General features: G+C 41.8%; 1 protein-coding gene across 6 annotated transcripts in view; it reads right to left on the bottom strand.

Annotated features, from left to right (window-relative positions):
* Nucleotides 1-16,053, bottom strand: part of auts2a (activator of transcription and developmental regulator AUTS2 a) — a 339,678-nt gene extending 323,625 nt beyond the window's left edge. For 4 of the 6 annotated variants that reach the window (XM_061055901.1, XM_061055904.1, XM_061055903.1 and 1 more), the window contains exons 1-2: nt 15,889-16,053; nt 12,991-13,713 (exon numbers count right to left, since the gene is read on the bottom strand). In XM_061055901.1, coding sequence (XP_060911884.1) covers nt 12,991-13,278 — 288 coding nt within the window. In that variant the 5' untranslated portion in view covers nt 13,279-13,713; nt 15,889-16,053. The remainder of the gene's footprint in view (nt 1-12,990; nt 13,714-15,888) is intronic. The other 2 variants (XM_061055899.1, XM_061055900.1) reach the window with 1 other exon arrangement.
* Nucleotides 16,054-16,345: the final 292 nt, after the last annotated feature.

Here is a 16,345-nt window from a genome sequence, read left to right as displayed (position 1 = left end):
CTGTGAGCAGAGCTAATTGTTTGGTATTAGCTGCTACGCTACATGCCAATTCTCTAAATATTGCAGAAAGCATGTGTTTACGGATTATAGTTTGGCATTCATGCGGCTGCAAACAAGTATTGTAAAAAAAGAACCGAGGCAGTGCAGTTATTTAGCAAAGCTTATCAGAGAGAGCAGGAATGGAGGCAGATGGAAATGGTAACAGTCGTGGTTTGGCGCCGTTTGAAAGAAGGATCAGAGAAGAGAAGGGGGATCAAAGGTTCAAAGCTGCAGGTAGAGATCTCCAAACAGGGCTGTGTCCGTAAGGGCCAAAAGACACGCACACACATGCGAACACACTCCGAGCTTCACCATCATTAGAATTCTCTGTGCATTGAAGCAAGAAAAGGGTCTCTTCTCAAGGGAAGAAAAAAAATCTGTCCAAATGCATCATCATGGGGGCCATTACACACAAAAGAAGGAGAGTGGCTGGTCCATGGCTCTACTTCAGAGATGGCATTTTACAATCAGCCCCCGCAAACATCTCTCTTTTTTTACTTTTCTCACCTGTCACTGGAAGCTGCAGGAAGAAAACCCAAAGAAAAATGGCCTGAGCCCGGAGAGTACGTTGGGAAAAGTCAATTATATCAGCATGAGGATGTGATTCGGCTCTGTGCTAATGCTTGGATAAGGATACACAGAGATGTCGTTTCAGAGCCGTGCGCTACATTAAACGAATGTCAGGCAGTTTTAGGTCTTAAAGAGGTGGAACCATTAATCCAATGTTCTTCAGCCACTGCGGCTGTGCCATTAGCCAGAGATTAGCTGTTAATGCAGACATAAGCTGATGGAAGACTTCCCTGTTCATTGCTATTGCTTGTCATTTATAAATCTCTTCAACAGCAGCACTCAGTCTTTGAAAGCACCGTCAGTAAACAAGAAATATCCTTCCATCTGACCTGGGAGAGATTGGTTTTTACACCACACAACACACAATGCCTTTTCTAATGTTTACTCCAGCTGTCCGTGCTGCAAAAAGACACTTAATGGAAATACAAAAAGGGGGGGGGGGTAAATCAATGATTTTTGATTTAACCAAAACGGAGCGCCCTCCTTGAACATGATTGGGCTCTGAATATTTTAAATTCTAAAAATCTAAAGTTTGCCAGGACCCCTTCAAGTGCAGTCATCAACCCCCCAAAACTGATTTGTTAATTGTTCTTCAAAAGAGTGGCCTAAGCAGCAATGATACACTTTAAGACTTAAACAATATAACAAATATTCAAGAGTGGGAAAGTGGAAAGAGTTCAGGTTATTTGTAACATGGCGATACCAAAGTTTAACATTGCAGCGCTAGCACAGTGACGTTAGCAAAGTTAGCATACAGGAGGGGTGAGTTAAAAAAGTAATCAATCCATTTGGTTCCCCTGCTGTCACACTGTTAGTTTCTCCTGAGTTCATACAAATGCACATGTATCATTTTCTCTAAAGAACGAGGGAAAGATGGTTTTCAAAGCTGGTCATTTGACACCAGTGCTTGCCAGCTAGACGGTGTGTAACAGCATCAATCAAAACCCGTAACAAAAGGACCTCCGCCCCGAGCTCAGAGCAGGAGTGGACACTGATGAACTGGACAGACCATTGAGTTTTCTATCAACAAAGAACTGATTCCCCTTGGCGATCTGCATTACAAATGGTAGCTGTGTCAACATGTGACCTGGAATACACTCAAAGACGATCATCTGAAAACCGATCTGTTAGCTATGAAAGATTCATTCTTGCCCAAGGACACATCGGACGACCAACTCTACCAACTGATCCACAGCCGTAAACAGGCGGTACGGCCATGCTTAGGACATGGGACCCTTAGACCCTGAAATCTGACCCCTGCTTCTCCGTGCTTCATCTGTTCCTTCCAGACTCAGTGTGTAATTGTCCATAGCCCGACTAAAAATACTGACAAGCTTTAAAGCGTGGTTGAAGGTCGAGTAATTCAATAAGTGTTTTTCTAAACACTGTGGGACTACAGTTACATCAACAACTGTGTCTAACCTACACAAACCACTGAATAACAGGCAGATGATTTAATCTGGAGGGGGTTTATTTACACGTCCAGAGATGACACTTTATTTCATTAATATGTCACTCACTGGACTGTCACAGCATATTAATGCAAACCATTCATCACTCTGACAACTCCTAAGTACAGCTAAATGAATGCTATTACTGAGATTATATTTCCCTGCCATTAATACCAAGAGACTGGAATAAGCACGTGTTTGAAGTTGTAAATAAATTAAAAGGTTTTAAAAGTAGTCTAAAGAAATTGATGTGTGGAAAGTGGAAATTAATTAAAAGGCTGTAAACGTGGTTTTGTTCACTACACAAAAACATTCCTTCAGGCAGCCTGACACAAGGAGACTCATCATGAAGAAACTCAAAAGCAGCTTTCTCTGAAGGTGTCCTTGTTCATTTCCTCAGCAGCAAAGCTTTTAAGGTCCAATATTACACTTTCATCTTTCATGTTATCCGTCTGTGAAACCTAAAGAGGAGCTTTGCATGATTTGCAGCTCTTATTTATCTCATACTGGCGCCAGTAAAAACCCTCATTTCATCTTCTGCCTGAAACAGTTTGTTTCAGCTGCTGTCTCTTTAAGGCCCCCCTCCCCACTTTCTTCTGATTGGTTGGCTCTCCGGTTGGCAGAACGCTGCAGGGCTGCCAGGGGAGGGCTGCTCTCCAGTGCTGGGAGAAGAGAGTCTATGTAAGAGGCTTCACAGGCTTACATAGACGCTTGAAGCCGTCTTGGGAAATTTTTGGTTTCATATCGGAGAATCATCACGTGTTTTGCGGAATTAGCGCCCTCTGCAGACTTACTCCAACATACCTTCACCTCATGGTCTGAAACTTTAACCACGTTAAGTGACACTATATGTGAGTTTAAAATGGAGAGCAACATATTAGGTCAACTTTAAGTAAAGCCAGCCTTGATGTTTATGTGTCTTAATTGTTTAAAATGACGTTTTTTTCTTCTGGAAACAAGCTGTCAATACGTTTGATTTCAAATTAGCCTCTTTCTTACAATGAAGAAGCAATCAATGTGTTCTTCTCTGGCTGCACTTACAAGTCCTCCTGCAGGCACACTTCTGAGGGCTCTGCCAAAGAAAATCAATTGTTTTTTTGAAATGCTGGCGAGCTGACAGCATCGTCCCACAGACAGCATGCGAGAAAAACACCACACTGTTAAACTGCACTTCATCATCTTCATTTGGCAATATGAGAGGGAGCGCCTTTGCTGACATTATTCCAGCTGCTGATCCTCTCAGCTCACACCAGAGACTTAAACTTCTGCTCCTCTTTAAATGTCGATAGCCATTAATTAGCCGACCATTATTTGTTATTTGAAGGCCCGACAACTTATCAATGAACCTATTATCATTTTGTTGATCTGCTAACTGCGCACCACCTCCACTTTCCACCCACACGCACTGATGACTCAACCCAATCTACTAGCTGTGATGCTGCTCCATGCCCCGGCTTCAGTATGTCACATCTCCAAGGCCGGCGTAGGCGTGACAGATGGGTGTGAAGCTGGTGCCTAAAATTAAATAACGGCCAGGCGCAGCACAAATTATAAATAGATTAAGGCACTTAATTTGAAACAACAAGGTCCTGGTGGTGCAGCCGTGGTACTGAAATGAAATGTTAACAGCAGGAAAAAGCCCAGACAGAGGATTTCCCCGCTCTTATGAAAACATCTTCCAGCAGACACATGGTTTATGCATTTCTCTTTCATGGACTTTTTGTCAGCCAGCAGTGAAAGGCATTAAAGCTCTTTGTAATCAATTGACTACCTTCTTACTGCAGCTACAATGTCTGCTGTTTGATGCAGTTAGGCATGACATCAAATCCAGTGCTACTGTGCAACCTGATGCAATATGAATCACTACAGACAAACACTTGTTAAGAGCAGAATTTTCTCTCTCTTCTCCGTTCATAGGTTGCAGAAGGATGTGTTTTTTATCCAGGTTATAGTGTCATGCTTCTACAAGGCTGATGAAAAAGAGCAACAACAATACTCTCCTGCTTATTTTAATAGCTCAGAAATTCCTGTTTGGCACCTAAAGGCGTCTGGAAAAAATGACACCAAAACCTATAAAGGTGTGCTCAGACGGAAATAAAACATGCAAATATTTTCCCTGCTTGAAGGGTGGGATAATCAGTTACTACTGTATTCAGCAGGAATGCAGTAAGAATTGTCATCTGCAGGAAATTTTTAATGGAGAAAATCATTGTTGTTGAATGAGTGGAACAAAGTGTTAAACTAACAGAGAGACAAACGGATCAATCAACTCAACAACCAGCTGAAAATCAAGTTAATAACTTCAGCCGTATTCACATCTGCACTCCTGAAAGTATCTAGATAATCTCAGGAGGACTGCTCAGGATGTTCTCCTGACCTGGCGGTTCAAATATGCAACTCACAGACGGGAGTAATTGCTACAAATGAATTGAAGTTAATCGTTGTTTTAGAAAGAGGTGTTTTCCTTCTAATCACAGTAATGACGTGAGAAAGAAGCCTATCAGTGGTGGTCTTGACCGGTCTTTATTTGAAATCTGGAGTCGGCTCAGTCAGTGAGAAGACCAGGTAAAAATGCTTGTGATTCCGAGATGAGAGTGGGACCTTTAAAAAGACCAATCTGTAGTAATACAACACTAATCTGTGCACTGTTTGTGTATTAGGTGGATCTGTTCTCTTCTGCGTTTATGGTGTGTAACAAATTATGTCGGGGAAAGGAAATAATTAAGAGCAACAACAGAACCTGCAGGAGCTCTGTGGGGCTTTGAGAATAAAGAAGTCTTTTCAAACGTTTAAATGCAAAATTACGGTGGAACAGACACCGCAAATGTACTAATTTACAAAGCGCTGCTTTTGTGCTGTTCAGCGTATTATCACAGGCAGTCAGTCATGTAATAGAGTGCTGTTAACCTGCTGAGCAACACGAGGAACACTTCTTATGCCAGCCATGAAGCACAGTAATGCAAAAGCACAAAAAGGACCTTGCTCATCAGATCACAGGACAGTGTTTCCCACGCCGACACACAAACACTTGAAGGAATCTATTCACTATCCTATCTCTACAATAAAGGCACAAAAAGCCCAAAAATAAATCTAAAAAGTTTTAATTAACTTGACCTTCAAGTGGGTGCGGGAGGGCCGTTGTAATATAATGGTAGGGGAAACACTGCAGGATCTGTTCATGTATGTGTGCTTAAACATATGACATCAGACATCACTTATTAAAGTTGTTTCCCTCTCATATCATGCTCTGGGAGGGAAGCTCTTACGGCTGTGATCTTGGTTTTTAGGCTATATACAAAGAAATACTTGACAAATCACATTCATTTAATTGTTTCTCACTTCATGAGCATCTTATAAATAAAATGGACAATCTTGAGGATCATTTAGCCATATTTCAGTTAACATCAACCACTTCCTAGCTAGTACAACAGTAAGCTAGGTGGTTACGTCTTGCATGTGCACTGTTCCATGGCGTGAATGTTTGTGTCTGTCACTGATGTCATGGCGTTGATGTCAAGAAATTAATCAAATTAGCACAGCTCGACCAATATGGAATTTTTAAGGTTGATATCGATATCGATATCGGGGAGAGAAAAAATCTTATACTGATATATCGGCCAAAATCGCTCTTTAATCTATGTTCGATCTGTAGATTTAGATAGATATACACGTTTATTGTGTTGATCCCTCAAATGCAGTTATCGAACACTTGTGGAAAAGATGGTCACTCAACTGGAAAGTAACTGTGCATGACACTCTGGAGAGTGATGATGTTTGTTGTAATCCGTACAGCGCCTTCTGCTGGTGAACGAGATCTGCTCGTATACAATGAAACTCAAATTAATTGCTATTTGACTGGTGAATAAATGGAATAATATCGATCGGCGCATATCTGAGATAGAATTAGCCGATACCGATAGACATTTGATATGCTAATATCGGCCGATATTATTGGCTGGCGGATTAATCGGTCAGGCTCTAAAAATAAGTTAAAGTCAAAATCAGATAGGCCATATACTACTTGCGAGGTGAGAGCTCAAATCAGATGTGTGTGCTCGTTTTACAGGGATCTTTTTTGGTGCAAATTTGACAAATTGTATCATCTAAATCAGCTGATTCTCCTTTCAGTTCATTTGACTGAAAGCCGAAATAGAAACATCCAGTAGAAAGTAGTGAGACAATAAGAGAGTTCAAAATTCCCACAATGCCTCCTCATAATGTTTGTGACAGCGAATGAGCTGCTGCTGGAGTCAGAGGAAAATGGCCACCAATAAGTCACATGGAGTGAGAGGTTTAGATAAGAAACATTTTAATTCAATCCTGTCAGTAGGAGCATGCTGAGGCTAGACCCCCATCCCTTTAAATGGGTGAAACACAGCGAAGGTTTTAGAGGAGCAGCCACTCAATAATTTAACAATTTCTTCAAGTGCTCTAATAGGTTGCTGCTCGGGCCTCCTTTAATAAAAATCTGTCTCTGAGCCGACTCCTTCAAAAGGAGCTGCTGCTGCTGTGTACTTTGATCTGTGTACAATGAATGAACACTCGTCAATACGGCTATGCAATTTCTCGCTCAATTTGAAGTGAGAGGGTTTAGGTTTGGGAAAATCCCTGAGCGTGAAGATATAAAGTAACATTACATCGAGTGGGGAAATCAATCGGAGGTGCATTAGATTTTGTAGTGTTCTTTTGCAGCGCCTTGGCCCTACAGTATTGGGTTAATAAGCCTACAATAAATGAATATCTGCTTTGTATAAATACATCAACCTGCTGTCCTTGAACTAAAGATTCACCCAGAGGAAACAACAGATCGTGAAACTGCAACGTGCTTCTCCACTCAATAAAGTAAATATGGAAATGCCTCCAAGCTCTTTCTCGACTTCTTGCACTCGAGTCTGAGAAAAGAAAAAGACTCGACTGATTCTCGTATAGAGGAGACGTATTATTCACGGTCAGTGAGTTATTCTGTGACTCTTCTCTGTGGTCGTTTTCAATTTAATCTCATCTTATCTTGTGTAGTCTTGTTGTGTTCTTCTTATGTTGTAGTAATTCAAGACATAAGCAGCAGTGCTTCCCTTACTGCCCATTTCCACAAAGTTCATGCATGCTGCGTCCTATCAGCACCACGATCTTGCTTTGTCTGATGGCGCACGCCCTGCCCTACTGGGTCAGTTTCTGGGCGCAGCCATGATCAGCTGTACACACATCCCAGGAGAACTACAAGATCACGCAGGAATAAAGAGAAAAACATGCAAAGAACATTGCTTTGTCTTTCTGAGGTTGCTTTGTTGTTCGTTATGTTGATAAAGTGACAGAAAATATGATTGTGAGTCCGTATATTGTGTTTTTATTGCACTGGAGTATGTGGAAATTGGCAGTTAGTCATGCTAGTAGAAGCTCCTGGCACCATGGAGGACTTTACAAAAACACTTATCGACTTGTGTTCATTTCAGACTTACATTAAGTATCTCGTGTAGGGGAAAGCCAATCAATGTAGTTTAAGGACGGACCAATGACGAAGCAGAGAGAGAGAGAGAAAACAAGAAACAGCAGCAAACATTAAACTCAGCATTCGTCAATTGAATCAGATTTGGAAATTCAAAAAGCTTTCATTTTTATTTCCCTTTTCCTTAGTTCAGCCAAACGCCAGCCTCCTAAAATACGAGGATTAAAACGTTTCCACCCAATTACCCTGTCAGTGTTTCTGACTCCCATTATTGTTGTTTTGAATTTAATATCACAGCAGCTCAGATCCAAGACCTGCAGCTTTTTTTAATTCAGCACCGTCTACAGGTTTAAATTACCTCATTTGTCATTTCTGTAAACAAGGAGATCTCTGTTGATAACCTGGCTCCCATTAAAAAAACGTCTTCAGATTAAACACTAAAGGAGTCCTAACCTGATCACAAGATGAGAATTTACAAAAAAAGCTTGGGACAGAAGCTCTCACAGCATCGCCTGACTTCCTTTATCTAATCCAGAAAAGGGTCTGTGAGTGAAGCACTGATTTTTCTTATGTATATTTAATTGCTTTTATCACTCAGTCATATTTAAGAATGAGGAGATCTTTGCTTATAAGTCAGCTTATGAAAAACAAACCCAGCAGCCCGGTAACAATGAACAGTGAAGGATCATTTTGAGACTCGTAAAGTTTACAGCCCACCACGCTGTTGCTCCTGTCTGTGTACAATCAAGCAGCGACACAAAAGCATAGAGCAGAGATAAAATAGCAACAAAAAAACAGAGTCAGATCTGTGTCTTCTCAACCGATGTGCCGTATGGGGCCACGATCGCGGTCAGTTTTGTTGATGGCTAACTTTTGCAAATCTCACGTTGAGATTTTTTCCAAAAATATAAAGTGCATTACAAATAAAATTTATTATTATTATTATTATTATTATTATTATTATTATTATTGCAGATTGTCAACTTTTTAGTAAAATTTAATTTTGGACTTCCTGTGCCTTCAATGTAAAGACATAGCTGGAAGTCAGGGACAGAGAGAGTGGGGAATGACATGCTGGAAAAGATCCACAGGCCAGATCGAAACCCGGGCCGCCCACCCTCGACGACAAACATGGAGTTTGTACATGGAGTGCGCGCCCTAACCACTCAGCCAACGGTGCCGCGATGGTCAACTTTTATTCCAACTGCTGCTTACACTTCAACTGCTCAACAAAAAACAACGTGGGCCAATTCCCTCCAAGCTTCAACACCAACAAACAAGTCATCAAGGCAACAGTATGTTGTAGAACATCTACCCAAAGCTACTTTACAATCCCAAGAGCCTCATCGCGGACGTTTCAGCCCTGACATCGTCATAGAGGAATGAAAGCTGAGATATGAGCGTGCACATGAAAGCAGGCCCGGGAGCCGTGTTTTCTGCAGCTCTGTGGTGACAGATGGAGAGCTCTAGCGTATACCTCCAGGGTTCTGACCTCATCACAATTTAACTTTACCCAGACTGAAAAAAGAGCCACTGTGCTGTGATGTTCCTGTGCATGGTTCCATATATCTACTCGATAAGAGTCTTTGAACACTGTGTGGGTGGTGGGAGAACAGAGGGAAACAAAGGATATGAAGAGTGGGATATAAGTCGCACCGGTATATAAGTCGCAGTCTGTATTTTGGGGGGTTTCCCTTAGAGAAAAGGTTCAAACTGTTTTACTGCGTGATGATTTGTATTGTGTTCAATAAAGTCCACAACATGCAGCTTGTGTGCAACCATCTGTTTTCGCTTTGTGGAGTCTGCACCCCTTCGAGCTGCAGTACGGTCGTTGAGCTCTCAGCCTGCAGTGAAAGTTTTGAAGTACTACAGACCCACAGCCCGTGAATCTCTGCCCACCTCTGCTGGTCACTCGTTGACTTTAATATAAGAGTCAATCAATGAAAAGAGCGCTCCATAGGTTTATTCACTGAACAACAAAGCATTGTTTTCTTTAAATGCATGATTCATGACGCAGAAGAGATGTTTAAAGTCACACAGCCAGCCTGGTCTACAGCCTGGTCTACACCCTGCACAGCCTGCAATCAGCTTGCAATGCACATGAATGGGGATGCAATGAAAAAGCGTCATGGCTCGTGCAGAGGGTGATGGTGGCGGCTGCACACTAATGACAGGAAGTGTGTCAGCATTTTATAGTATTGGTCACACCAGTATATGGGATGCAGCCAACATTTTAGATTAATAATTAGTATTTAAAGTGCATCTTATACGCTGGATTTTAGGGTAATTGTCATGAAAATTCTGCTGAAAAGTACAGAATTAATAATTGAAGAGAAGAAAACAATGGTCTCCAACCCGAGATGGGGTCTCTCTGATAAAATCTGATCGAAAGCTTTAGGATGATTGGTCATGTCTGAGTCCTCAAAGTTGAATAAACAACATCAAAGTCCTTTAAAGATTTCCTCATTCAACCTGGCACATTTGGACTTCTCTTTATCTGTATCAGCACCTTCCTGACCCCCCCTCAGTCATAATTTCTAAACACTCGGATCAGAGAGCAGCCAGGTAAAAAAAAAGGGCTCCATCATAGGCCTGTGAGCAGCTTTAATGAAAGTAAGCAGGGGGTCAAGTGGCTCGCTCAGGGCCACTTTAGATGTGGTTAACTGTGGTGGGATCTCATTCTTATTCAGGCCCACGTTTACTGGATTGATCCACACATTTGAATCTCTCAGTCACAAGGCGGACTCTGTAGCCTTCAGGATCCAACAGCCGGGTTTGTTTTGTACCTCCCCGGCTCTGTCTCTTTATCTTCCAACGATAAAGAAGAACCAGACTTTTAAATCCAGGAAAAAGAAACCATTGACTTATCCAATAACCAGCCATCCATAAATCCATGCGCTAAAATTTCAAGTGAAATATGTGAAAAGATATTCTGATTCCATTCTCTTGTATTCAAGGATCTTCTGCTTGATTGTAATCAAACTGAAAACTAAAATTATTTTGTATTTCAGATGTTCCAACTGATTAAAAAATTGAATGTCTGATGTAAGGGCACAGATGGCCTAGCGGATAGGTCGTGCCTCATGTACGGAGGCCTAAATTCTCAAGGTCTGTCCTGCGGCTCCTTTCCTGCATGTCATTCCCTAACTCTCTCATCCTGATTTTCCTTCCCTATACACCGTCCTATCCAATAACGGCAAAAAGCCCAACTCAAGAGCTGCTCCCTCTAAACCGTCCCACATTGATATTACTGAGTTGTCATCTATCTAGACAAACAGTGAATAAAAGTCGAGTTTTTACCATGAAAAGAGCAACAGAGACAAGGTCATGACAGAAAGATGCGTGAAAGCAGATGATCTGACTAACAAAAGAGAAACAATGAGGACAAGTTCTTCTGTTCATATCCTTCACATGGGGTCAAAACAACCAACCAGAGATCAGTATCACACTGCATCTATTAGAAAGAGCAAGTCGTCTGATAGTACCAGGACGACCTGCGTCTGACCTTCGGAAGATTCTGTTCACGTCACCTCAATATGGGTGGGGCATCTTAAATGGCTACAAGTCTGCAACCAATCATCATCATGACGTCAGCTCTGAATCATCAAATTAATAAACAAATAAACATCAGCTTCTAGCTTGAGAGCACACAAAAAAAATTGGAACTGCCGAAAGCCTAAGAGGCAATTCTAAATATTTTCCAAATACACAATTTTCAGTTCAGGGGAAAATAACGAAAAACATTGATTTAATTTGTGTATCAAGTTAAGTGTGAAGACCTGAAAACTCTGCTTCAGTAGAGTAACAAAGTATTTGTGTTCTTCAAGTACTTTTCTAGAAGAGAATCATAAGCAAAAGCCGTTTAAATAAATACACTCCTGAAGATGTCTAGAGAGTTTCAGGAGTGCTGCCCCTGAAATCTGAGGGGAACATTTGGCTGTTTGCGTTCACACATGCAGCTCACCTCGAGTACTTCAGGGGCCGTATTCAAAAAAGCTCCCTAAGTACAAAGAGTCGCTCCTCGTGACAACATTTCTTAGAATCGTGACATTTTCTGAGAATCTATAAAAATGTCAAAATGACACGCACATCCAAGAAAGTTTAAGTACTGGGTGCTGGACAAAAATCATCCAAAGATAGAAAAGGTTCTGGTGTGCGGGCTCAGTACTTTTTCTATTTTCTAAGAATCGGGCCTGAAAGTGAGGACAGGATCCTTGTAAAGATAAAAGTTATTCAGCGCGTCTCTTGCCTTTTAGAGAGCTCTGTTTGGAGGAGTGAGGAGGAGTTTCTCAAAAGGAGAAAAAAATTAAATGTTCTCCAAACGCTGAATGAAGAATATTATAACTGAATCATAGTCGGGCTGCACAGACAGACATTATTCATTCAGACATTTCAATTCATGTTGGACTTTCAAAAGTACAAAGTGAGGCTGCACAGTGAGTCCCTCTAAATGTGGTTTCCTCCACAGGTGTATCCAATCACTGATTAAAGGCTCTTTACCTGATGATGTAACAATCACAAGTGGGTGTGTTTTCATACATTTTGTAGGCTGCATACTTTTAAAGTGCAGCTTGAAATGTGTCCCACAGATATGTTAATTTCACAGTGTTTATAATTACATAATGTGTGGATAGATTCTATGATTGGGTCTGATTGATCTCAATGCCAATAATCACTAGATCGCATTTTTTTGGATCAACCAATCACAGACTCTGAAAAACTGTGTTTTTCAGAGTCTGACTCCAGCACTCCAGCACTCTCAAGCAGCAGCATCTAAAAAGTAACTGAGGTCACTGAATTTTTCAAAAACACCGTGTGCAATCAATGCCAAGCAGCACTGGAGTTTTTCTTGAGACTCCTGCCGGCCCAAAGCTTTACCAAAAAACTGCTCCATTAATCTCTCTCCTATCTGCAAGTAACTGTAATAGAAAAATCTAGCAGATGTGCTGTATATATAAAATGCTTGCTCGTGCAAGTCATAATTCAGAATTATATCGTTGGAAGGCAGCCTGTGCCCGGTTTGCATTCAAGGGAAAATGGAGAGCCAGTGCACTATAAATTACTCCCTCTCTGAATAAACTGCTGTAACATGGATCAAATTGCTTTTTCACTGCAAAGTGTACAAAGGAACAACAGCCACTACAACCAGGGCTCAACATCTCCTCATCTGGTGGAAGGCTTGGCTGGAAAAACTCTTGTGAAAACAAATCCAGAACAGTACACAGAACAACAATGATAACAGCCTCTCAGTGGTACAGATAGGAATCTCTGGCTGCTGCGCTACATTTAAAAGCTACATCTGTTCAACTCCAGCACACACAACAGCCAAATATGCAGGCGAGGGCCAAAACACTCGGCCCAGTCGCAGAGAAGCAAACAATAATCACACGATTTTTACTACACCATTTAGACTTTTCAGCTGGGTTTCAAAGCAAAAGCCCAACATGAAAAAACTCACACAGACAGGGAAAGTTAAAGGGCACTTACCTCCAGAGCCTCCAGGGTCACAAACCCTGTGATGGAGAATCCGTCGATGATATCCTCTTCAGCAGAAGTAGACTCCTTCCGCTTCCTTCGTGGAGGTCGAGGGCGGGACGAAGAGGGCTCCTTGTTGCCCTCCCGCTCTGAGTCGGAGGAGAAGCGGAACATGGAGCCCTTCACATGGTTGTTCCTTATCCCATTTGATCTCCTCCCCTGGTCCCTCGCTGACCTTGACTTCCTCTTCTTGCGAGGGCCGCTGGATCGAGGGCCATCCATGTCCTTCATGGACAACATCCAGATAAGCACTCCTGTTACAGAGAATCAGACTCTTTAAAAGCCAAACAGTGTCTCCGCTTGACCTCCACTCGAACAATAAAACCCCGAGGAGGATCTCCACAATATCCAATCGTGTGTTAGCAAAGTGTTAGATCCAAGGGAAGCATGTAATATCCAACAGATGAAGCCTTTTTGTGGTAGTCACTGAACCAAGCTAGCTTCCAAGAAAAGATCCCCAAAGGCGGTCCATCAAATCCTACGACCGAGGTGTAAAATGATCTATTAAACACGTTATCACCAAGCTGTCAGTTCTGCCAGAGGAAGAGCTTTTCAAGTTAAAGCAAATATCTGCTCAGCTAACATGTCCCGCCATGGGGAGTTGAGCAGGTGACACCACATCTTTCTTCTCCTGGAAAGCTGCTCCTCTTACCCAAGGTCAGCAAACTCTCCCTCCTGCAAGATAAAGACAGAGAGAGAAAAGAGAGGGAGGGAGAGAGAGAGAGAGCGACGCATTTGCAACATGTTCACTCAGCAAGTTCAACTGTGCATTAAGTCAATGAGCCATTTTCCAAAAGGTGCTGCAGACTGTGTGGACGCTTGTTGCTATTCTACATCATGCAGGCTGAATGTTTTATTAGCAGCATCCTGGGTTTACACTGTCATGTCATTACACCCTAGGACGAGATGATTATGTGTTGTAAGTGTCTCTGAAGCTTTTGCCAAGCTTGTAACCTAGACTGTCTTTTTAATGATTCAATTCCTTTAATTAATTATGCAGCACATTTTTTTGCTTAGCTACTCCGTGTTTTACACCTCCCTACATGAATATGTTGTTGATTTTGGAAGCTCATTGCTTATTCAAGTATGCAGAGTTTATATATCTGCACAAATGCAAACACAAAGAGTTAAAGTGTGTACATATAACATACTGTGCCACCTGTCCTACTGCAATTTAAACAGATTGCTCATGAGCTTTAAATACAGTCGTAATCAAATCAAAAGCATTAAGAACAATTGGCTCAAGGCTCTGTCCTTCCTCATCTCATTTGTTAGCTCTAATTAATTCATAAAACAAACTTGTTTTAAGTCACAGCACACGTCAGTACAGACATTACAAGTTAAGTTGCATTGATAATGCATGTGGTAACTTCATCAATATTTACAGTTTAAACCTTATAACACCTGAGCTGAACATATATAGTCTCTTCTTTAATGAAAAGAATCAGACTTGTAAACATAAATGACAGATCTAAGTTGAGAAATGGATCACTACAACGTGTCTCAATTCACTATTCAGTTCTTTCAAAACATCACCTTGGATGCAACACACTCAAACATTACACACATCAGACAACAGTGGTATTTCTCCCTTCCATGAATAAAAGCCAGCCAATAATTGAACAGGAAAATGTCCTTGAGGTTTTACACACACTGTTAAGAAATCCAGACAAATGTCGAAACCCCTTGAAATGCCATCCTGCATTGAACTATAAAGCTTAGCAGAGCATACCTGCACTGTCTGACACTGAAGGCATCTGGCTGCTTTATGATATCAGGATGCAACATTCAACAGCTTGCAGGCTTATTCTGGATCATTCTCAAGGCATAGCCTCCAGTCTAGGCCTAAAGCCACTGAAAGTCATTGTAGTCTGAAACACATATGGCTTCTCTATGTGTCCAGAATATCAATTCTGATCCATTACATCATGGAGAAGGCATTCTATGAAGAGGAAAAACTGAATCAACAAACTACAGGCTTTTTATGAAGCCTTTCTCTGAATAATCATTCCTCCAAAATGCAAGGGGGGGGGGCATCTGAAAACCCAGAGGAATCACACCTTTTTCTGCATCAGCACACAAACCAAAAGCAATCTGTCACAGTCAACCACCACCCTCAACTTTACATTGTCTCCTTGGACACAGGTTGTCAAGTGATGTAGCTCATCTGGATTCTGCAGCATGCATGTAGTCCCCAAAATGCCCTGCTGCACCCAGCAAAGTCACACAGGTTCAAAACATGCATTTGCAAGAAAAAAAAATGGCTTAGATAACAAAGGCACATCCAAAAAAAAAAAAAAAACAGCATGCCAACATTTAACTATGCAGCAACATTGCAAAAATATTCCTTCCATGCAGATGCTTTGCCTTCTAAAAAGAAAAACCAAAAGGTAAATCCAGCTTTGCTATAATACCGGTCCTAAACCTTTTTATACATATGCCTCTAACCTGATGCCCCATGCCAGCACTTATCTAATGACACACACACTCTGCACAAATAGCTCCACAAATATCGCTGATTTGGAAGAAGAAGAAATAATGCATTCTAGCACTCGCCCTGGCTTTTCGAGCTCAGTAAAAGACTCTTTCCCTTGTCTGCGCTGCTCACAGTCCCTTTTTGTCTGCTGCCTGTGCTGTCAGCAGAGATCTCAGGCTCTGTAATCCAGTCCAGTCCACAACAGCAGCAGCAGCGAGACTGGCACTGCCTCCTGCTCCGGCTCTCCAAGCTTCATTTTTCCACTGTAAAGATACACAACAAAAGCAAAGCCTCTCTCTCTCTTTCTCTCTTTCTCTCTCTCTCTCTCTTTTTTATGCTCCAAGACACGTCATGCAAAACGAAGAAATGCAAACCCTTGCGAGTGGGGAGGGAGCGTCCGGACAAGTTGCAGGCCTTCGGTCACCATAAAAAAAACATAGAGCACAAGAAGGTTTTGGAGCTGGCGAAATAGATCCCGCAAAGGAAAACCATAGGGTATCTCCTCCGCCTCCTCTCTTCCCCAGATCCGAGCTTCAGGATCCCGGAGAAGGGGGACCGGGGCGCAGTGATACGGCGATGCCGCAGTGCCGCTTTACAGGCTGCACGCTTCCTCCTCAGCGCAAATAGTGCTGTCTGTCTGTGGACGTTTGGTGGTCTCGGAGTTATAATGAGCTGACGGAAGAATAAAAAATATCGGAGTGTAAGCCAGAAAAAGCCTGTATACACACATATTTTCCACATGAATTAATTCAAAATGCAATTCTTCCTCTGACTCTTTTTTTGTGTTTGCAAAAAATATTGTGAGTAATTGTAACTTTGGTTTACATGTAA

This window comes from Labrus mixtus, chromosome 14 (assembly GCF_963584025.1).
Source record: "Labrus mixtus chromosome 14, fLabMix1.1, whole genome shotgun sequence".
Taxonomy (NCBI): Eukaryota; Metazoa; Chordata; class Actinopteri; order Labriformes; family Labridae; genus Labrus; species Labrus mixtus.
This window is presented reverse-complemented; position numbering and strand designations above follow the sequence as displayed.